The 23,749-nt window shown below is 39.5% G+C and overlaps 1 protein-coding gene across 4 annotated transcripts; it reads right to left on the minus strand.

Moving 5' to 3' along the window:
* Positions 1–237: 237 nt before the first annotated feature.
* On the minus strand, positions 238–6,225 carry LOC135966572 (endogenous retrovirus group FC1 Env polyprotein-like). 4 transcript variants are annotated; one of them, XM_074008610.1, is made up of 3 exons: positions 4,731–5,507; positions 4,616–4,644; positions 238–2,631 (listed from the first exon to the last, which is right to left on the minus strand). In XM_074008610.1, exon 3 carries the CDS (start codon positions 2,265–2,267, stop codon positions 594–596), a length of 1,674 nt encoding a protein of 557 aa, XP_073864711.1. In that variant the 5' UTR covers positions 2,268–2,631; positions 4,616–4,644; positions 4,731–5,507; the 3' UTR covers positions 238–593. The 4 variants fall into 4 exon arrangements, with proteins under 4 accessions (XP_073864711.1, XP_073864713.1, XP_073864712.1 ...); XM_074008612.1 differs by lacking the exons at positions 4,616–4,644; positions 4,731–5,507 and adding an exon at positions 6,113–6,225; XM_074008611.1 differs by lacking the exon at positions 4,616–4,644 and having other exon boundaries at positions 5,156–5,507.
* Between the last annotated feature and the right edge of the window lie 17,524 nt (positions 6,226–23,749).

A 23,749-nucleotide genomic window follows, 5' to 3' on the forward strand; every position in this document is an offset into this window, starting at 1 on the left:
GAGATAGAGAGGGGCTGGTTTCTTCCTGAGTCTCAGGAAGAAGACAGCATTCTTGATTCTGAGCATAACGTGGCTCTGTATCCTCACTGACTGTGCCCCTGGCAGGGTTGCCAGACTTAACAAATAAAAAAGCAGGATATCTAGTGAAATTTGAAATTCCAATAATGAATATTTTTTGTATAAGTATTGTTATGCCCAGACTGTTTGTTCCCCAAAGAAGACCACCAGAGTCCAGAGTCAAAGCCAAGCGGCAAGGATCTTTACTACAAGTTCGAACTTGGTCCCTCCTTTACACAGTATACAAGAGGGCCCCGAACAATGCAAGCGTTTGCTTTTTATAGCCCGAAAGTTGTAGGGGAACAAAGAAATTCCTGCGCTTTCAGTAACCTTGAACGGCTGTCTCCTTATCGGAGACTTTCCAGGTGGTGTTTTGTACTGAGCTCAGGGAGTTTGAGAGATATATGGTGGTGGGATGGGAGGATGGGATGTGTTTGTGCTAGGCTCAGGGAGTTTTGAGCCCGGGGCTGAGGAATGTGCCCAGCTCCTTTCATTCCCCCCTTCTTTTCAGGTATCTTTAGAGCCAATCTTGGGTCTTATAAGTCTGATTTTGTTTCAGCGTTTACAGGTTGGTATTGGGCTCTGAGGACCATGAGTTGTACGGTGTCAAATCTCTCCCTAACAAATTGTAAAATTCTGTTAACAACACAAGGTCCTACGGTAAGCAGAAATAGTAGACTTAGCAGGGGTCCAAGGAAGGGGGCTAACAGAGAAAACATAGAGGAATTCCACCATTGGTCTGCAGCTGAAGCAAACTGCCGTGTTTTTACTTCAGTGCTTAACTTGCGTAACTGTTGGACCCGGTCCTCTACAAGTCCTGATTCATTTATGTAGAAACAACAGTCTTCTTTTAGAAATATACATGTACCACCTTTTTCTGCAGTGAGTAGGTCTAGGGCCCTCCGGTTTTGCAAGGTTACCTGAGCTAGGGACGTGAGCTGCCGCTGAAGGGAGGCAAGGGACTCAGCCGACTCCTCCATAGCAACGGCAAATTGTTGGTATAACTTGTTACTTTCTATGAGGGTGTGACCTAGGGCTCCCCCCGCCAGTCCGGCCGCAATGAAGGATGCGGTGAGGGAGATTCCTGCAATGAGGGGGAGAAATATGGCTCGTGCAGGTCTTGGTCTAGGGTCTGGGTGAATAACAGCACTAGTCCAGTTACCGGTATACCCTAGGAACTCGCCAGCAGTTAGTAGAGTCAACCGGGGAACTAATGTGACAGGGAGACATAGTAGGTTATTAACAGAAGGACTAGGTAGGTTCTTAGATAAGGTTCTATTACACCAGAAGAATATGCCTGATGGAGCCTTTAAGGTGATATTAGGGGGCGTTGCAGTGATGCTGCAGAGGCTGGAATTGGTTCCTGAGAAACAGTAGGGAAACTTCTCCTGACTGGGGTTTAGGTATAGGGGCACGCTCAGGATAGGAGCATACGAGAGGTTTCGGAGGTTGTTAGCTTGGGCAAAGGTAGAGGATCCCCATGGCAGAGGGACAGCTGTTAGCGGTGGACGCCCTAGAGTGGCGCACAGGAAGCAGCCAGACAGGCTATGAAGTTCTGTAAGGTTAGCAAGTTCTAGTCCTTCTTGTAATAACTTTAACCAGGAGAAAGGACGTAAGTCTTGTGTTAGTCTGTTTTCCTGTCGTTGGATATTCCCGTGGACCAGGGGCAGTACTTGCACTAGGCCTCGCCACAGATAGAGGTGACTGCTAGGCCATGTGGAGGAGGGGGAGTAGTATACAGCCCCATGTTGAGGTGTGGTCCAGCGGGAGTTCCAGGGGTCTCTAACTATCCATGTATATGGAAAGTCTCTATCCCGTCTACGATAGAAGGGCCATTTAGGGTCTAACTGTTTTCTCTCTCCCCAATAACGGGGTCTGTGGATGTTACAATAGTTATAAGGACAGCCAGCATTTTGGTGCCACCAATAGTGTTTACAATTGTATTTAGTCTGATCAAACTCAAAGCATATTATTGGTGTCATAGGTTTGGCTATTTGAAAACCAGTAAAATTTAGTAGAATTGGGCTGTTGCACCCTGAGGAAGGGCAATCAGCACTGGCCAATAATTTTCCGGGCTTATGAGGTTGCCCAGGGTGGGTTCGGTTTTCATAAAGCCAGAATCTCCAGACAAAGGGATTATGAGCTGGTTTTGTGATTTCTCCAGCGGCCACTAGGGCGACTAACGTTAGGGTTAGACTACCTAACTGCATGTTTGCAGTGAGCTATGCTGTCGGCGCAGGGTGAGTTTTAAGGGGTTGTTCCTAGCTCTGTCCACAGTCCACGTGTCCGGTGCTTCAGCCGCCGCCGTGATTGGTCCCAGAAGATCAGAGGTTGGGTCCACTGGCTTGACGTGGGTGTAGTGGATCCACGATGCGATGCCTTCTACCTTCAGGGCGGTGGGTGTGGTTAGGAGTACCTGGAGTGGTCCTTTCCACCTGGGTTCTAGGGTCTCTTGTCGGTGTCGCTTGACCAGGACCCAGTCTCTCGGCTGGTATGGATGGGGTGTCGGCGGGGGACCGGTCTCATATAGTTCCTTCAGCTTGGGCCAGATTTCTTGATGAATTTTCTGCAAGGCTTGTAGGGAAAACAAGAGTTCAGAGACATTTTCTGTTTCGGACTTGAGCAGATCATCTTTTAGGCCGGGAACTAAGGGTGGGGGTCTGCCATACATAATTTCATAAGGAGTAAGGCCCAGTCTGTAAGGGGTGTTACGGGCCCGGAACAGAGCGTAGGGGAGAAGGACCACCCAATTAGCGCCAGTCTCCATAGTCAATTTAGTTAAGGTCTCTTTTAAGGTCTGATTCATTCTCTCTACCTGTCCTGAACTCTGGGGCCTGTAAGCGCAATGTAGTTTCCAATTTGCCCCAAGGATGGAAGCCAAATCCTGACTTACCTTAGCGACAAAGGCCGGCCCATTATCTGACCCTATCTGGACGGGGAAGCCATACCTGGGGAGGATATCTTCCAGGATTTTCTTTGCTACAACCTGAGCAGTCTCTTTCTTGGTGGGGAATGCTTCAGTCCACCCTGAAAAAGTGTCTACAAAGACAAGTAAGTACCGATACCCGTATTTTCCTGGCTTTATCTCAGTAAAATCTACTTCCCAGTAGATACCGGGCCTGGTTCCCCTGAGCCTTGTTCCCGTTGCAGCCTGGGATTGGGGGTAGGCGTTGTTAAGCTGGCAGACTTTGCAACTTGTCACGATGTTGCTGGCCATCTCGGCTGTATGTCTGAATTTGAGCTTAGAGCGTCTGATCAGGTCTATCATCTGCCGAGCACCCAGGTGGGTGGTTCGGTGGATGTGTTCTAACACTTGTTGTCCTAATTTTTCTGGTAGGATGGTTTGGTCATTAGTATCAGTCCACCACCCATTCTGGATCTGTTTCAGGGGAAGCTTGTCAATCCACTGGAGATCTTGTTCTGAATAATCAGGGAAATATGGCAAGTCCCGGGGGCCCGGGTCAGGGAGCTGGAGTGCAAGGAGTTGGCTGGGAGCCTTCGCCACCGTTCTTGCAGTTTGGTCCGCCAGAAAGTTGCCTTGAGCAGTTGGAGTAGTTAGTTTCTGATGCCCTGGGCAATGCACAATGGCTAACTTTTCTGGCCTCCATAGGGCTGTTAGCAGGGCTAGGATTTCTTGCTTGTTTTTTATTTCTTTTCCTTTAGCCGTCAGTAACCCCCGCTCCCTGTAAATGGCCCCATGTATATGTGCTGTTGCAAAAGCATATCGGCTGTCTGTATATACCGTCAGCTTTTTCCCCGCCCCTAAGGTAAGAGCTTGGGTGAGCGCTATTAATTCGGCCTTTTGGGCCGATGTCCCCGGGGGCAGGGGTTCCGCCCAGATTACCTTAGTCTCTGAAGTCACTGCCGCTCCAGCGTACCTCTGGCCCTGATGCACGAAGCTGCTCCCATCAGTGAACCAGACGAGGTCGGCGTCAGGAAGTGGGCGATCCTGCAGGTCTTCTCGAACTCCGTGCACCTGAGCTAGTATCTCGGTGCAGTCATGGAGTGGGGCGTCCAGGTCCGGGTTCGGCAGTAGCGAGGCAGTCTCTTACCCAGTGGCCAGCCTCCTTGCAGTAGGCACATTGGTCTTTTTTTTCAGATTATCATGCCTGGGGGGGGGGGGCGCCTAGGTTGGGTGTACTCTGGCTGTAGATGTTCTTTCTGTACTACTGCTGCCAGGACCTTGGTCATTTTTTTTTAGTGGCCTTAAATTGCCTTTTTTTCTGGAGTATCTCTGTTATTATAAACCTGCTGGGCTATCTGAAGGAGGTTTTGAATCCGCTTTTCTTCCAAGTCTTTTAGTTTTTGGAGTTTTTTTAATATCTGGGGCTGCCTGATTTATGAAAGACATTACAACAGCTGTCTGACTTTCTGGAGCCTCTGGATCTATGGGGGTGTACTGTCTAAAAGTTTCTATTAATTTTTTTTAAGTAGGTGGCTGGGCTCTCTGTCTTTTCTTGCCGAATAGAATATATTTTAGCCAAATTAGTGGGCTTGCAAGCAGCTGCCCGGAGACCTGCCATTAGAGTCTGGCGATAAAGGTGTAGCCGTCCCCTACCTTCTGCCGTGTTGTAGTCCTACGCCGGCCTGGTCAGAGGAAAGGTCGCGTTTATGAGGTCAGGGTTAGCAGTCGGTTGACTGTCGTCCCCCGGGACCAGCTTTCCAGCTTTTACCTGTATTCCCTCTCGCTCCTCCGTGGTAAACAAGATTCGGAGGAGCTGCTGACAATCATCTCAAATGGGCTGGTGGGTGAACATGACACTATCCAGTAAAGCCAGTAAATCTTTGGGGTTGTCTGAAAACCGAGCACTCTGAGCCTTTTAGTTATACAGATCACTGGTGGAGAATGGCCAGTACTGGAGCTTGGGGATTTCTGTGTCATCTGGGGGTTTTATTTCCGGAAGGGGTAAAGCCACCGTGGAGTCAGGCGGCTGGGGGGGGGGGCCTAGTCCGTGAAGTGCGCCCTCGCGTCCGCCCCCCCAGCCTTTTAAAGTTACTTTCCCTTTCAGCGAGCCCGCCTCCCCTCCGCCTGCTCCGTCCCTCTATCTTTTTCTCTAATTTTTCCGTTTCTGTCTAAATCTTTGATTGACATACTTACAGGGTCTTTTCTTTAAGTTTCTATCTCATTCGCGCGCGCTTTCTCTCTCTGTCTCTCTGTCATCCCGTGTCCTTTCTCCTTTATACTCAGTCTCTTTCTCTGACTCTCCACATCTGCCGTTTTCTCCCCTTTCTCTTTCCGATTTCCCTTCTCACTTTCTCCCTTTCCCATCTCTATGGTCTCTCTTTTACTTATTTTTTCTTCTCTCCAGTCTCACTTTCTGTGTCTCTTTTTGTAAAGGAATGTGGGTTAGAATTAGGTTGTGGGTTGGAATCCCTGTAAAGGAAATCCGCGCTGGAAGCCGGGAGCCCGGGGACCGGGGCCGCGAGCGCGCGCCGGAAGCCGGGAGCCCGGGGACCGGGGCCGCGAGCGCGCGCCGGAAGCCGGGAGCCCGGGGACCGGGGCCGCGAGCGTGCGCCGGAAGCCGGGAGCCCGGGGACCGGGGCAATTCAGACAGCAGGCGCGCACCCGGGGACCGGGGCAATTCAGACAGCAGGCGCGCACCCGGGGACCGGGGCAATTCAGACAGCAGGCGCGCACCCGGGGACCGGGGCAATTCAGACAGCAGGCGCGCACCCGGGGACCGGGGCAATTCAGACAGCAGGCGCGCACCCGGGGACCGGGGCAATTCAGACAGCAGGCGCGCACCCGGGGACCGGGGCAATTCAGACAGCAGGCGCGCACCCGGGGACCGGGGCAATTCAGACAGCAGGCGCGCACCCGGGGACCGGGGTCAGATTCAGACTGTTGCCCGGATCGCGAACCCGCTCCGGCAACTCAGATCGCAATTTAAATCAGAAGAGAGCCAGGGGACGTCTCCCACCGGTCTCCACTGGCTGTCCTATAGCGCGTCCGCCAGGACTGTGCCAGCCTCAGTTTCAGACCTCGCGAGTCAGAGATTCAGATTCAGAACAGACACACAGACACAGACAGACAAACGGAGACGAGCCAGCTCACCTATCAGTAGATCGATCCTAGCAGATCCGTTGACCAGGGGTCTGGTGGGCTTGGGGAATCCCGGACGGGCCCCCAGATGTTATGCCCAGACTGTTTGTTCCCCAAAGAAGACCACCAGAGTCCAGAGTCAAAGCCAAGCGGCAAGGATCTTTACTACAAGTTCGAACTTGGTCCCTCCTTTACACAGTATACAAGAGGGCCCCGAACAATGCAAGCGTTTGCTTTTTATAGCCCGAAAGTTGTAGGGGAACAAAGAAATTCCTGCGCTTTCAGTAACCTTGAACGGCTGTCTCCTTATCGGAGACTTTCCAGGTGGTGTTTTGTACTGAGCTCAGGGAGTTTGAGAGATATATGGTGGTGGGATGGGAGGATGGGATGTGTTTGTGCTAGGCTCAGGGAGTTTTGAGCCCGGGGCTGAGGAATGTGCCCAGCTCCTTTCAGTATGTCCTATGTAATATTTTCAAATCATTATGTTGGAACCGAACTGTCAATTCCTTCCTGGGCAGGGGTCGCCGCAAAGGATCACCGACACGAGATTCACAGCAGAGAGTTATTTATTACTAGCGCGCTAGGGTCCCAAGCTCTAAGTTGGCCCTGGGACCCCGAGTGCTTGTTACAGGTTGTTTATATAGGCAAACACAAGTTCAAACACAGCTTAAGGCGCGAAATTCAAACAAAGCTTTAGGCGCGTGGTAATTGGGTCTAGCTATGGCCTGAGCAAGGTGTCTTGTTCTAATTGGTTAGAGCAGGACCTTATGAGGTTTTTTTCTTGGAGTTGCTGATTCCGGGAACTTCGAGGCAGGGTGGGACCCCCGGAATTGGCAGGGTGGGACCCCATGAGGTTGTTTCCCGGAATTGGCAGGGTGGGACCCTATCAGGGTGGGACCCTATCGAGGCAGGGTGGGACCCTATCCAGAGCCACCTGGTGTTAATTTTTTTAAGTTCTTTTTTTTTTTATGAGGCCTAGTTTCTAAGTTTTATGCGGCCTAGTTTCAATTATACTTTTAAAATTATGCCATTCATCTGAAATTCAAATTAAATGTGCCATTCTGGATTTTTCTGCAAGCCTAGCCCCAGGAGATTATCAAATTCTCAGAGAAAAATGGCAACATGATGCATCCATGGATTTTAGGTACTGATGTTTTTCACGTTGCCAAAAGTTCTTATCTCAGAAAGAACTAAAATACGTGTCTTCAAAAGGCCATAGAAACTTGAGAAATGAGGTTCTGATTAGTGAATATGATGATATGAATGAAGAAGAAAGGGAACTTTCCACATATTATTATCCAGATTTCTCCATAGAAAGAGAACCAGTGGGATTTATCTATCTCTCTATCTAGAAAGAGATTGATCAAATTATTATAAGGCATTGTTTCGCATGACTGTGGAGGCTGAGAGCACCATAATCTCCCCTCAGCTGGAGACCCAGAAAAGCTGGTTGTGTAACTGAAATGTCCAAGACCTAGAGAGCCAATGGTATAGATTCCAGTCTGGATCTAAAGTCTTGAGAGGCAGGATGGCTGAGGGCAGAAGATTGATATCCCAGCCTGAAAACAGGAAAAGAGAGTAAAGTTTCTGTTTGTTGTTTTATTCAGGTTTACAAGGCAAATCCACATTTGGGAGGACAAACTGCTTTGCTCAGTCTACAAATTCAAATGTTAATCTCATCCAGAAAAGCCCTTACAGACACGCCCAAAACAATGTTTAACCAAACATCAGGGCATCTGATGGATCAACAAGTTGACATGTAAAATTACTGAGCACAACACATTTTCTAGGCACTTCTTTACAAAAAGATCCTATCCTTCCTTATCCAAGATAACAAGATTGAATTTCCTTCCCAGGAGAATGTGTCTGAATCAAATTTAATTTAATAATAAAAAAAGAAAAGAAACATTTCTTGTATACTTAAGTGTATATATCAAGAGATATATCTGCTGCAATGAAAATGTTATCAAAAAATACCTTTTCTATGAAGTTATCACAATTTCATATGCTGTAAATTTGTTCTGCTCCATAGAAACAATATTGTTCCATATATGATTTCAAATTTGATTGTGACACTGTCTTATCTCAGTATCTCAAACCTGTGCATCTTTTATATCATCTCCCATGAATGAGTCACACAAAACTCATTTTTTAAGTTTCCCAATCAAAAAAGAATCTTACTGACAATAATAAAGCTATATGCTTATTCAAAATTAAATTTATCAGGTTGGACAAATAAAATATAAAAAGAAAACAAATATGTTGACATAAGGCAAAGAAGTGCTATAAAGTCATACTGCATCACAGTCTAAAGCAATACTAAGCTAGCCATCTTTTTTTTTTATTTTTATTTTTATTTTATTTTAATTTTTTTGAGATAGAGTCTCGCTCTGTCGCCCAGGCTGGACTGCAGTGATGCAATCTCGGCTCACTGCAAGCTCTGCCTCCCGGGTTCACATCATTCTCCTGCCTCAGCCTCCCGAGTAGCTGGGACTACAGGTGCCCGCCACCACGCCCGGCTAATTTTTTGTATTTTTAATAGAGACGGGGTTTTACCATGTTAGCCAGGATGGTCTCGATCTCCTGACCTCGTGATCTGCCCGCCTCTGCCTCCCAAAGTGCTGGGATTACAGGTGTGAATCTTTTGTTAGTGATAAGAAAAGAACATCTGGCCCAGCGAGGTGGCTCACACCTGTAATCTCAGCAGTTTGGGAGGCTGACGCAGCAGATCACGAGGCCAGGAGATCAAGACCAGCCTGGCCAATATGGTGAAACCTGTCTCTACCAAAGATACAAAAAATTAGCCAGGTGTGGTGGCAGGTGCCTGTAATCCCAGCTACTCGGGAGCCTGAGGCAGGAGAACCTCTTGAACATGGGAGATGGAAGTTGCAGTGAGCCGACATCGTGCCATTGCACTCTTGCTTGGGCAACAGGGAGAGACTCTGTCTCAAAAAAAAAAAAAAAAAAAAAAAAGAACAAAAAAAAAAAAACAAAGAAAGAAAAGAACATCTATAACATAGGAGGGATAATACTTCAATGTGCATTATGCTTCCTCAGTGTCTACAGGTACACACTCAGTTTAAGCAGAGAACACCTCCAAATAACGAATTACACACACTCAGGGTACAACAAAATACTCATATAATGAAATTTCATATATAAGTCAAGTGTTGACATATGTATGGGAAAAATGCATTCCTGGGGCTTAGTAAAATAGTTAATGCCTCTGAATTTAATTCTGAGGCATTAAATTACCATTAAATTACCAAAAATGATATAAATGGTAATTTATGGCCTTGCTTTGTTGAGCAGGTATCTTCTTGGGGCAAATAATGTAGTGGATTTACAAATCTAGAAATTGAATATTTTAAGCTAAAATTTAAAAATACATATATGCAAAAATTGCACAATTTTAAAGGGGTTTATAAAGTCTCTTATCTAGCTTTTGAAACTAGCCATGATGTGTTATACAATATCTCCTTAATTCTAAGTTGCACTTTTTTCTCATATTTAACATTTTTAAAATCAGGATTAGGCTTTTTGATGAATGCATAAAATTTAGTGCTTATTTTTGCCCTACAAAACTGTTATTAAATTGACAATATATCTTTAAAAATAAATGACTATTGTATTTAGGTTGCTTAATAGAATAATCACAAATTTATTAAGTTTTAAAGAGGGGTTTATTGATATCTAAAGTCCTCAAAAATTTACAGTCCTTAATTTTTGTCCTATTACAAAAGACGTCTCTTCTTTTTATTTTATTTTATTTTATTTTATTTTATTTTTGAGATAGAGTTTCATTCTTGTCACCCAGGCTGGAGTTCAACGGCATGATCTCGGCTCTCTGCAACCTCCGCCTCCCAGGTTCAAGCAATTCTCCTGCCTCAGCCTCCCTAGTAGCTGGAATTACAGGCGCCCACCATCACATCCAACTAATTTTTCTGCATTTTTAGTAGAGACAGGATTTCACTATGTTGGTCAGGCTGGTTTCGAACTCCTGACCTCGGGGTCTGCCCGCCTCGGCCTCCCAAAGTGCTGGGAAAGCAGGCGTGAGCCACAGTGCCCAGCCCGAAACATGTCTCTTCTAATAAATTTCTGCATCTGAGCAGATTTTTAGTGAGTTTTTATTGAGTGGGTCCCTATTTCAGGCTGGTTTGGGGGCCAAAATGCCAAAATGATGTCTGGTTTTTCATTTGGAGAACACCAAACCTGAAGCCTAGATCAAATTATCTTTAGGGAAGTAGAAAAAAATGAAGTCTACATTCTGATTCCATTTTTCATACCTGTTCTTTTTTTTCTACCCAGGGTGGCCAAGTTTGGATCCTTTTTTTTCAATCTGTATAAATTTAAGACATTTACATGCTATTTTGCTACATGGCTATACTGCTTAATGGTGAAGTCTGGGCTTTTAGCATGTCTGTTATCTGAACAATGTATGTTGTACTCTAGATATATTTTTACACATACTTTTGCTAAAAATGACTAGGAATGGTTGTTCTAATAGGACCTAAAAGATCCCTAAAATTAACTAGAACTAACATTTTTGAAGATTTGTTAATCTTATATAGTAGTTTCAATTATTCTATAACCAGCAATAAACTTAGAATTTAGGCACTCAAGAAATTAACAATGATAAATATTATCACAGATAATATTTCCCTTAGAAATATTTCTGGAACAAGTTGTGGTCCTCATGTTATAGAGAATATTGTAGCTGCCACAAAATAATTTTGAAATTCCAAGGAAAGGGAGGGTACTCCTCCCCAGTGCTCAACTGCCATCCCAAGAACTCAAATTGAAAAAGGAAAATAATAATCAATAATACAATCAAACACATTTTAAAAAATTGACTGATGTTTAAAAAACAAAGGCAGGAAAGTAACACTTAGACTTAGTGCTGGTTATATGTTAACATATGCTAAGGAAATCACGGCAATTTGGAGAGATATTGTTATGCAAGTTACTAGGAAGCTTCAGCCTGGAGCAAACAATGTTAAGTCAGTATTATTCACATGCTTTCCCTCAAAATAGAAGAGGAAAAAAAATGATTCAGTCTTAGGAGGGTGTCTGTGTTCAGGAATTTATCCATTTCTTCTAAGTTTTTTAACTTATGTGCATAGAAGTGTTTGTAGTATTCTCTGATGGTTCTTTGTATTTCTGTAGGGCCTTTGGTGATATCCCCCTTATTCTGATTGTGTTTGTTTGAATCTTCTCTCTTTTCTTCTTTATTAGTCCAGTTAGTGATCTATCTATGTTACTAGTTTTTTCAAAAAACCAGCTCCTGGATTTGTTGATTTTTTGAAGGGATTTTTATGTCTCCATCTCCTTCAGTTCAGCTTTGATCTTGGTTATTTCTTATCTTCTGCTAGATTTGGGGTTTGTTTGCTCTTGATTCTCTAATTCTTTTAGTTGTGATGTTAAGTCATTAATTTGAGATCTTTCTAGCTTGTTGATGTGGGAATTTAGTACCATACATTTCCATCTTAACACTTCTTTAGTTGCATCCCAGAGATTCTGGTACATTGTATCTCTGTTCTCATTAGTTTCGAAGAACTTCTTGATTCCTGCCTTAATTTCATTATTTACCAAGAGTCAATTGAGGCAATAATAAATAGCCTACCAACAAAAACAAGTCCAGGACCAGACAGATTCACAGTTGAATACATCCAGAGGTACAAAGAAGAACTGGTACAATTCCTACTCAAACTATTCCAAAATGAAAAGAAGGGACTCTCCCCTAACTCATTCTATAAGGCCAGCATCATCCTGATACCAAAACATGGCAGAGATACAACAACAACAAAACAAAAAACAAAACAAAAACTTCAGGCTAATATTCTTGATGGACATCAATGCAAAAAATCTTCAGCAAAGAGCTGGCAAATCAAATCCAGCAGCATATCAAAAAGGTATCCACTATGACCAAGTAGGGATAACCTGGATGTAAGGTTGATTCAACATGTGCAATTCAATAAATATGATTCATCACATAAACAGAACTAAAGACAAAAAACACATGATTATCTCAACAGATGCAGAAAATGCCTTCAGTAAAATTCAACATTCCTTCATGTTAAAAACTCTCAGTAAACTAAGTATTGAAGGAACATACCTAAAAATATTAACAGCCATATATGACAAACCCTCAGCCAAAATCATCTGAATGAGCAAAAAGCTGGTAACATTCCCCTTGAAAACCAGCACAAAACAAGGATTCCCTCTTTCACCACTCTTATTCAACATAGTATTGAAAGTTCTGGCCAGGGCAGGCCGGGTGCCATGGCTCACGCTTGTAATCCTAGCACTTTGGGAGGCTGAGGCCGGTGGATCACGAGGTCAGGAGAGTGAGACCATCCTGGCTAACACGGTGAAACCCTGTCTCTACTGAAAATAGTTGGGCATGGGCAGGCGCCTGTAGTCTCAGCTATTTGGGAGGCTGAGGCAGGAGACTGGCATGAACCCAGGAGAGGGAGCTTGCAGGGAGCCGAAATTGTGCCACTGCACTCCAGCCTGGGCGACAGAGCTAGCGAGACTCCTTCTCAAAAGAAAAATTAAATACTATGTAGCCATAAAAAAGGATGAGTTTGTGTCCTTTGTAGGGACATGGATGCAGCTGGAAACCATCATTCTCAGCAAAGTATCGCAAGAACAGAAAACCGAACACCGCATGTTCTCACTCATAGGTGGGAACTGAACAATGAGATCACTTGGACTCGGGAAGGGAACATCACACACCGGGGCCTATCACGGGGAGGGGGGAGGGAGAAGGGATTGCATTGGGAGTTATACCTGATGTAAATGACGAGTTGATGGGTGCTGACGAGTTGATGGGTGCAGCACACCAACATGGCACAAGTATACATATGTAACAAACCTGCACGTTATGCACATGTACCCTAGAACTTAAAGTATAATACAAAAAAAAAAAAGAAAAATTAAAAATTAAAAAAAAAAAAATAAAGTTCTGGCCAGGTCAATCAAGCAAGAGAAAGAAAGAAAGCATATTCTAATAGGAAGAGAGAAAGTTAAACTATCTTTGTTTGCAAATTATATGATCCTATATCTACAAAACCCATGTCTCAATGCCAAAAGCTTCTGAAACTGATAAGCAACTTCAGCAAAGTCTCAGGATACAAAATCAATGTGCAAAAATTATGAGCATTCCTATACACCAACAACAGTCAATTTGAGAGCTAAAATCAGGAATGAACTCCCATTCTCAATTGCTACAAAAAGAATTAAATACCTAGGAGTACAGCTAACCAGGGAGGTGAGAGATCTCTTCAAGAAAAACTAAAACCAGTGCTCAAAGAAATCAGAGGTGACCCAAACAAGTGGAAAAACATTCCATTCTCATGGATAGAAAGAATCTATATCATTAAAATGGCCTGATTGCTCAAAGCAATTTATAGATTCAGTACTATTTCCATTAATCTACCATGGACATTCTTTACAGAATTAGAAAAAAAATCTATTTTAGAATTCATATGGAACTGAAAAAGAGCCTGAATAGCCAAGACAATGCTAAGCAAAAAGAACAAAGCTGAATGTATCACACTACCCAACTTCAAACTCTACTACAAGGCTACAGTAACCAAAACAGCATGGTACTGGTACAAGAACATACACATAGACCAATGGAACAAAATAGAGAAACCAAAAATAAGACCACACACCTACAATCAACTGATCTTCAGCAAACCTTTCAAAAACAAGCAATGGGTAAATCCCTATTTAATAAATGGTGCTGCAATAACTAGCTAGCCATATGCAGAAGATTGAAACTGGTCCCTTTCCTTATACCATATACAAAAATCAACTCAAATGGAATAAAGACATAATGTAAAACCCCAAACTATAAAAATCCTAGAAGAAAATCTAGGCAATATCATTCAGGACATAGGCACAGGCAAAGAATTTATGATGAGGATGCCAAAAGCAATTGCAACAAAAGCAAAAATTGGCAAATGGAATCTAATTAAATTAGAGAACTTCTGCACAGCAAAAGAAACTATCATCAGAGTAAAAAGAGAGCCCACAGAATGGGATAAAATTTTTGCAATGTACCCATCTGACAAAGGTCTAATATCCCACATCTACAAAGAACTTAAACAAAGTTAAAGAAAAAAAGCAAACTCCATTAAAAAGTGAGCAAAGGACATGAACAGACACTTCTCAAAAGAAGACATACATGTGGCCAAAAATACGTGAGAAAAAGCTCAGCATCACTGGTCATTAGAGAAATGCAAATCAAAACCACATGAAATACCATCTCACACCAGTCAGAATGGCTATTACTAAAAAGTCAGAAAAACAACAGATCCTGGTGAGGTTGTGGAGAAAAAACACTTTTACACTCTTTTTGGGAGTGTAAATTAGTTCAACCATTATGGAAGACTGAGTGGTGATTCCTCAAAGACCTAGAGGCAGAAATACCATTTGATCCAGCAATTCCATTACTCAGTCTATACCCAAAGGAATAGAAATCATTCTATTATAAAGATACACGCACATGTATATTCCTTGCAGCAGCATTCACAATAGCAAAGACATGGTACCAACCCAAATGCCCATCAATCATAGACTGGATAAAGAAAATGTGGTACATATACACCATGAAATACTATGTAGCCATAAAAAGGAATAAGGTTATTTCCTAAAAAGGAACATGAATGCTGCTGGAAGCCAGTATCCTCAGCACACTATTATAGGAACAGAAAATCAAATACTGCATGTTCTCCCTTATAAGTGGTAGCTGAATAATGGACACATGGACACACGATGGGGAACAACACACACTGGGGCCTGTGGGAGGGTGGGGGATAGGAGCGGGGAGAATATTCAGAAAGAATACCTAATGGATACTGGGCGTAATACCTAAGTGACGGGATGATCTGTACAGCTAATCACCATGGCACATGTTTAACTATGTAACAAACCTGCACATACTGTACATGTACCCCTGAACTTAAAATAAAATAAAAGAATGAAAACAGAAAAAGAATTGAAGCTAGGCTGGAATCCACCTGAACCAAAGAACTCTGCTTGCAGCTTGCATAGAAAGAGTTCACATTGTGTCCCTGTTTAATGTAATCAGTGGCCCTTCTTTGTAAATTAAAAATAAATCCCTTTTCCCTGGTAATGTTTAAAAAGAAGAGGAAACACATCCTATCTTTCTAAAAAGTAATTAGTCTTGCAGAATGTTTCTTTCAACATCTTGTCCCTAGAAACAGAAATGAAGGGGAAAGCTGTCATACTACATTGATCCAATTGGTAACAATTTGAAAATAAGTTCCTAGCTAATTGAATTGTCCTCTAGCACCAAATAAATTGACAACTGTGAAATTCTTCTACTAATTTCAAGTATTTTAAATTGTACAGCTCCAAAGAAGTTTTAAAAAGTTAAAAAAGAATGAAAGATGTTAAAGTATCATTATTTTACATTTTATGTTACATATATGTAAAACTTCAAGTATTAATTAAGAAGAGTTACTGAAATATAAATGATACTAACTTTGTTGACCCCAAATTTCTAGAACTCAGAGAGCTTGATACTTCTCACTGTGACTCGAAATGGGATTTTCCACAAGATTGTTCCATGGAAGAATATTTTGGTATGATAACCTTATTGCATAAAAATTGCATGGTCAAATAGTTTGGGCACTACTGTACATTCTGTCCACCTGACAGCAAGAAAATTTATTGTTTATGTTTAATATACTTCCCCAAATATGTTTAATTTATATAATGTTGATTGTACATATAATTCTAAGCATTAGTAAACTTTATCAGTCCCTTCTTGGAAAAATTTTTTTCTTGGTGTCAAGGACACAACTCTTTCTACTTTCCTCCTCCCTCAGTGGCAGATCCTTTTCAGTCTTATTAGCCGGATCATTCGTCTCTTCCTAAACTATCAAGATGGACTCTTCTTCATCTTCATCTGTACTCCATTTACATCCATCTTCAGGTGATCTCAATGAGTTCTACATGTTAAAAAGCATATTAGGCCAGGTGTAGTGGCTCATGCCAGTAACCCCAGCACTTCGGGAGGCTGAAGTGGATGGATCTCTTGAGGCCAAGAATTCAAGACCAGCCTAGGCAAGGCAACACGGGGAAACCCTGTCTCTACTAAAGATACAAAAATTAGTCAGGTGTGGTGGCACATGCCTATATTCCCAGCTACTCAGGTGGCTGAAGCACGGGAATCACTTGAACCTTAGAGGCAGAAGTTGCACTGAACCAAGACCATGCCTGAGCAAGACTGTCTAAAAATAATAATAATTATATATAATATGTACATGCATATATAAATATATGTAATGATATAATTATATAAAAATATATAATATAATTACTATTATTTTATATATATGTACATATATATGTGTGTGTATATATATATATATAAAACCTACTTTATATACACAGTGCCAACAATTCTCCTATACTCAAGACTGGAATGTTTAATAGACATCTCAGTAGTATATATAAACTGACATACTGTTAAACCCCTAAACTCTGCTTCTCCCTCCAATCCCACAGTGTTCAGAATAATATTTTATGTCATCACACTTCATTAAAATGTTGACATTTTTAAAAAAGAACAAAAATTAGGGGTTCATCTTTGATTCTATAAAATCTATAGTAACTGATATCCAATTAATTAGTAAACAATTTCAGCTCTACAGTCAAAATACTTTCTATATTAGATTATTTTGCTATTACCTTGACCAATCACTACTTGCCTCAACTACTGCTATTGGCATCTAATCTTTTTGTTTGCACATTTATCCTTAATGCAATCTATACTCTATAGAAAAGACAACATAGGTCTTTTACAATATAAATTACAGTGTCATTGCTATCATCTGAATGCTTATGTCCCCCACAAATTTATATGTTGAAATCCTAACCCCTGATGCAATGGTGTTAGGAGGTGGAGCCTTTTGGGAAGTGAATAGGTTCTGAGGGTACTTGGAGTCCTCGTGATTGGGCTTAGCATCCTTATAAAAATAGTGAGAGAGAACTAGCTAGCCTCTTCAGCCGTGTGAGATTACAGTGTCAAGATGTCTGTCTGTGAAGGAAGTGGGCCCTTACCAGACACCCATTCTGCTAATGTCTTGACCTTTCCAAACACCAGAACTGTGAGAATAAATTTGTTTTTTACAAGCTAATCAATTTGTGATCTTTTTTTATAACAGCCTTAATGGACTAAAACAGTCAATGTCCTCACTTAACTATTTGAAGAAACTGAAGAATGAACAAAATTTGGCAGAAAATCAGAAGTAGTCAACTCTTGGAAGAATGGAACTACATAAGAATCATATGTATGTGACTTTTTGCCTGAAGGTACTTCCTGTAACATAGCATAGCTGGAAGTGAAAACTGCAATGCTGAAAAGGGAATTTATGTCTTTATAATCAGAAAAGAATATTTTAAATATAGGACTTAGGTTGCACCATAAGAAGTTAGGGAAAGATGCACAAATAAACCCAAAATAAGTAAAAGAAGACAATAATGAAGGACAGAAATCAGTGAAATAGGAAGTGGGAAAAGAGTAGAAAATTTTAACAAAGCCAGTAGTTTACACTTTAAAAAGACTAGTAAAATTGATAAGCCATTAGTAAAACAAATCAAGAAAGAAAGAGAAAAATCAATATCAATACCCAAGGAATATCAATATCAGAATTAAGAGAGGATAACACTATAGATCCTTACAATCATCAAAAAATAAGAAAGAACGATTTTAAACAACTATAGGATACCACAGTAGTCAACAACTTAAATAAAAGCCATTTTTTTAAGAAGCGCAGATCATGAAATCTGACACAAGTTGAATTAGAAAATCTGAATAGTTCTGGAGGACATTGTGTTAAATGAAACATGCTAGGCACAGAAAGACAAATACCACATGATGTCACTTACATGTGAAATCTTAAAAAGATGAAATCATAAAAGCATTGAGTAGAAAAATGGTGTTTACCTGTAGCTGGGGAAATTGGGGTGGTGGTTTGGGGAATTATTGGTGAAATGATATACAATTTCAGCTAGACAAAAGGAATAAGTTCAAGAGATCTATTGCAGGGCATGGTGGTGTGGATAATATCAACGTATTTAACTTAACAGAGTTGCTAAGATAATAGATTTTAAGTGACCTCTCTACAAAAAAGTCAAGTAATGTATGTAAATTAGCTTGATTTAGCCATTCCACAATGCATACCTACTTCAAAACATCATGTTATACACCATAAATACGTACAATTTTTATTTGTTAATTAAAAAATAAAAAAGAAAGACAATAAAGGAAGTCCTTAAATAGTTCCCCTTGGCCAAATGTGAGATATTTTGAGTATCAAATTAAACAATTATAGTCATGCATTATAACTTGTTGAATAAAATAGAAATTCACAATTTAATACTGATGTAAATGAATGAAGAAGCAAAATACCTTCCTTAATATCAGGGGAACTGGCCCCCAATATTCCAACATAGGTTATTTCTATTTTCCATAAGTGTCGGCCAGTCTGAGAAATAAAGAGAAACAGCACAAACAGAGGAATTTTATAGCTGGGCCACCGGGGGTGACATCACATATCGGTAGGACAGTGATGTCCACTTGAGCTGCAAAACCAGCAGGTTTCTATTAAGGATTTCAAAAATTAAAATAAAGCTTTTTTCCCCTTAGAAATATAAGTTTTTATTTAAAAAAATAAATAAATAACCCATGTAAAATGATTCATCCACTACACAAGTCTTTAAAATTGCTATTCTGAGATTAACTGGATCTATTGCCCTTGAAAAAAATGATGTTTTGTTTAACTATTATTGGAAGATAACAATTTCCAGCAACACAGATGCTTTCATTTTTATAAGGCAAGACACTTATTTTGAAATCCAGAGCCTTTCAAAGAAAAATACCATAATGAATGTTTTCTGCGAGTAGCACCTTATTTTAAAAGTATTCATATGAACCTCTGGAAATTTCATGCCTTTAGAGGGGACAATTACAAGATAATGAGCTATGAAATGGCAAGCATTAGTCTCTATGTAGTCTTTCAAAGGGAAAATCATTTCCCTTAGGCATCTGATACTGCCAAAGAGCTACTGACTACTCCTAAAGGAGGTCATATTTAGGATTTTTTTTTTTTTTAGAAAAAGCTTATAACTTGGTGATTTCAATATAAAAATGTGGCATAGACTTTCAAGACATAGGAAAGCTAGAGTTGTTTTAAAGTGCACATTTAGTACATTTGCATTTTAAACCTGCAGAAACACACAAACTCTAGCAAAGCAAAAGTAAAATTGGAAACATTATGCAAGCTGGGTCATTAAATGTTCTTACAGGCTAAATAGTTTAATTAAAATTTTATGTTATATATTTTTATTCATTTCTTTTGAATGTATTGTTTAAAACTCTTTTCTCAGAAGGAGTAGCTTTTAATTTATTGTCATTATTTACCTCTGTTCTCTATTCGTGTGACAGAATTCATAGCTGCAAATTCCATGATTAGATGACTTTAAGCAGATATTAGCACATCAGAATTATTTAGAGTTAATGATATGGACACATGTTATAAAAGAGCAAAATAATAATTCTTTGGGTTTTTTTGTTTGTTTGTTTTAGATACAGAGTCTCACAATGCTTCCCAGACTGGGATGCAATTGCTATTCACCAGTGCAATCATAGTGCACTAAAGCCTTGAAATTCTGCCTCAGCTTCCCCAGTGATGAGATTACAGGTGTGCACCACTGCGCCTGGCTCAATATTATTTTAAACAACATGAATTAGATATAATGAGGAAATTTGTCCTCCCATTGATCTGCAGCCAGTTTTCATTAGCTTATTTATCTGTCTATATAGTTCCCCTTAATCTCTCCTTCACAACTCTGGATACTTCACTCCTAAACCTTAGCACATTTGTGGGGGTGGGGGGGAAAAAGGGAAAAGAGCAACCAAAAAAAAAAAAAAAAAACAGTTAAATTAAGCATTCAATATCACGAAATGATTGTTGAAAAATCTCTTTACTAAATCTATTTTAGAATTTCAAATATTCCACTGGGGTTTATATTACAACTAAAAACTCTTAAGGAATAGTACATTTTAGTAATAAAACATTTAGACAAAAATATGTTAAGTGTTATCCAAGATCACATAGAAATGTACTAATGAGCATTAATAATTATATTTTTATTAATAAAAATATCTTAGATATTAAGCAATATCTAAGATATACTGGTTTTTATTAATAAAAATATATCAGTATATATGATATTGCTTAATATCTCAGATATACTGCATAGTAAAACACAAGTAATAGATGGTCACTGAAGTTTAAACATATTCATCCCTAAAATTTGAATTTTTTTGTATTCTGGTCTTTTCTTTGACACTATTTATGCTGATCACTTAGACTCTTTAGTTTCTCAGGAGTTTATTTACGTTTTTTTGTTTTAGTTTTTGTTTTTTAAAGAGACCCAGGCTGGTCTTAAACTCCTGGGCTCAAGTGATGCACTTTTCTCAGGCTCCCAAAGTGCTTGGAATACAGGTGTGGGCCACCATGCCTGACCTTCTCTTTTTTCTGGTCCTCTTTTGCTTTTCAGGTTCACAGAGTCAAGTTAATTGCACAACATTCTCATCAGTACATCCAAGATGCTAACTGGTTTCATATTATTATCCATCCCCATGTATGCTTCTTTCTCTCTGAGGTAAACACTAAAATAGTTGATATATGCAAAGAAGCACACACAGTTGTTTAAGCTTGTGAATTCTGGGGTCAGACAGACAAGGTTTGAATACTAGCTTCAATTATATCCTAGCTGTGTTCGTGACTATTCTTGTTACTTATAGTCTACACCAGTTCTTCTACAAATGTAACAATATCTGTATCTTAAGTTGTTCTAGGGTTTAAGTTATTTACATTTGTAGAAATAAACAAACACATAAATATATGTATATGTATATAACAGATATACTTTTTTATCTGTATAAATTTAAGAGGTGCAAGGGAAGTTTAGATACATGATATATTGAGTAGTGGTGAAGTCTGGGCTTTTAATATAACCATCATCTGGATAACACACATTGTACCCACTGAGTAATTTCTGAGTCATTCCTCACCTTCCTCCCACTCTTTCAAGTCTCCAGTGTCTATTATTCTACACTCTACATGTGACAAATACTTTAGCTACAACTGTATTTTCTTATATATGTATTTATTTCCTTAAAATATTTCTATAAAATAATATCTTATGCAGTTTCTTACATTTTTCCTCAAAATTGTATTTTTTAAGATCTATCAGTGTTGCTTTATATAAAAGTAGTTAATTGCTTCTGAGTATTGAATAGTAATTCCATTATGTGGATCCCACATGTTACATTTTCATTCCCAGAGAAATAAACAGAAACAGCTACTTTAAGCATTTATTCATTCATTTTTCCATATTGATCTGTATGAAAGTGGGCAATGTACCTGGGAGTGTTTCTACTGAGTAATAAAACACATAAATATTTCCTTTCAATAGTTCTATTGGATTAGGTTTTGGAATGTCTATAGCAATTAATCTCCTCTGAGGAGCTTTGCCAAATCTTTGCATTAATGGGTGTTTTACCATTTAGAGGTAGGCAATTTAGAATGTATTTGTATACCTGTACATAATTTTATAAAATAATCCAAGTTTAGTTTTTCCTATTTGATAGGCCCTTTACCCAAAATAGTTTACCCAATGATTTGTCATAACAGCTTTATTATGCATGAAATTCTCATAGACATATGGCTTTATATGGGAATTGCCTTCTAGTCTCTTTGTTCCTGTGTCCTATTCATGTGTCAATGGCTCATTGTTTTTATTCCTGTACCTGTGCCTTTTCATTATATATATATGTATGTAATAAATATGTTAGAATTATTCATTATCTATATCTATATCTATATCTTTTATTTTAGGACATTTTGGAATAAATATACAAGTATGATGATTAGATTTCGTTTGGAAAATATATTGACTTTACACATATATTGGGAAAATTGAGGGTTAAAGGGTTAAGTTATCCAGAAAGTTGTTGTCTCTTGTATTTATTCAGACTTTTATAATATCATCTAATATCTAGCAAATGTCTAAAACTATCTTTCATACTACTTGCTAAGTATAGCCAAGATTCTTTATGGATTTTGTTATTAGTGAAGGGATATCTTATTTTCTTTATTTTAATGAATTATTTGAAACATAGATAGAGAATAATAGAGTTAAGACTCCACTACCCACAATTTAACTTTGCTAATTAAATATTTTACCATATTTACTTAGTGTATTATTTTAAGCAATAAAATATTAGTTGGAGTATTTCTTGAGCTCCTCTCCAATCCCTCTCATCTTTTTTCCTTCTCTTACCAGAGTTAACTATTCTGAATTAACCATTTGTATTTCTTATATATATTTGTCTGCTTTTACTATACATGTATGTAATTTTTTTAAAGTTATAAAACATGAAAGAAATAATATACTGCATTGAAACTTCATTGTTTAAAAATCTGGTTTGATATAAAAAAAGAAAAGAAAACAATAAACTAATGTGTTCACTCAGAGTTTATTTACCTCATAAGTGATTAACAGCGGGTAAAATTTAAGATTATTTTCTCTTACACTGGGTATTTGCTTTATTTCATGTAAATATTAAAATTATGTTTCAAAAACTGAAAATTCACACAAATATAATGTCTATAATTTGTAGGGTTTTTTTGTTTTTGGTTTTTTAATTTTTTTATTTCTTAATTTGGAAATTGACAAATTATAGTTGTATATTTGACCCTTGAATAATACAGGGCTTAGGGGTTAGGAGCGCTGACCCCTCATGCAGTCGAAAATCTACATATAACTTTTGACTCCCCAAAAACTTAACTGCTAATAGCCTACTATTGACATTCTTTACCAATAATATAAACAATTAACACATTTTTGTATGTTAAATGTATTACATACTGTATTCTTACAATAAAGTAAGCTAGAAAAATGAAAATGTTATTAAGAAAATCATAAGGAAGAGAAAATATATGAGTATCCACTAAGTAGAAGTAAACCATCATAAATATCTTCTTCCTCATCATCTTCACGTTTAGGCAGAGGAGGAGGAAGAGGAGGGATTGATTGGTCTTGCTGTGTCAGGAGTGGCAGAGGTAGAAAAACATCCAGATTTAAGTGGATTGCCACAGTTCAAACTCATGGTTCCAGGGTAAATTGTAGTTCATTGAATTTCTTTAAGAAGATTATTCTGGCCAGGTGCGGTGGCTCAGGCCTGTAATCCCAGCACTTTGGGAGGCTGAGGCGGGTAGATCACGAGGTCAGGAGTTTGAGACCAGCATGACCAACATGGTGAAACCCAATCTCTACCAAAAATATAAAAATTAGCCAGGTGTGGTGGCAGGCGCCTATAAGCACAGCTACTCGGGAGGCTGAGGCAGGAGAATCGCTTGAACATGGGAGGCAGAGGTTGCAGTGAGCTGAGATGATCATGCCATTGTACTCCAGCCTGGGCGACAAGAGCAAGACTCCGTTTCAAAAAAAAAAAAAGATTATTGTGAATTGTTTGTCATTTAATATCATTTAATAGATCTCCTTTTTTAAGAGACCATTATTGTTGAGGCTTTGCTG

This window comes from Macaca fascicularis, chromosome 12 (genome assembly GCF_037993035.2).
Source record: "Macaca fascicularis isolate 582-1 chromosome 12, T2T-MFA8v1.1".
In the NCBI taxonomy this organism is placed as follows: domain Eukaryota; kingdom Metazoa; phylum Chordata; class Mammalia; order Primates; family Cercopithecidae; genus Macaca; species Macaca fascicularis.

Coding starts and splice junctions, on each gene's coding strand:
- LOC135966572 (XM_074008612.1), bottom strand. CDS start 2,267: ATGCAGTTAGGTAGTCTAACCCTAACGTTAGTCGCCCTAGTGGCCGCT.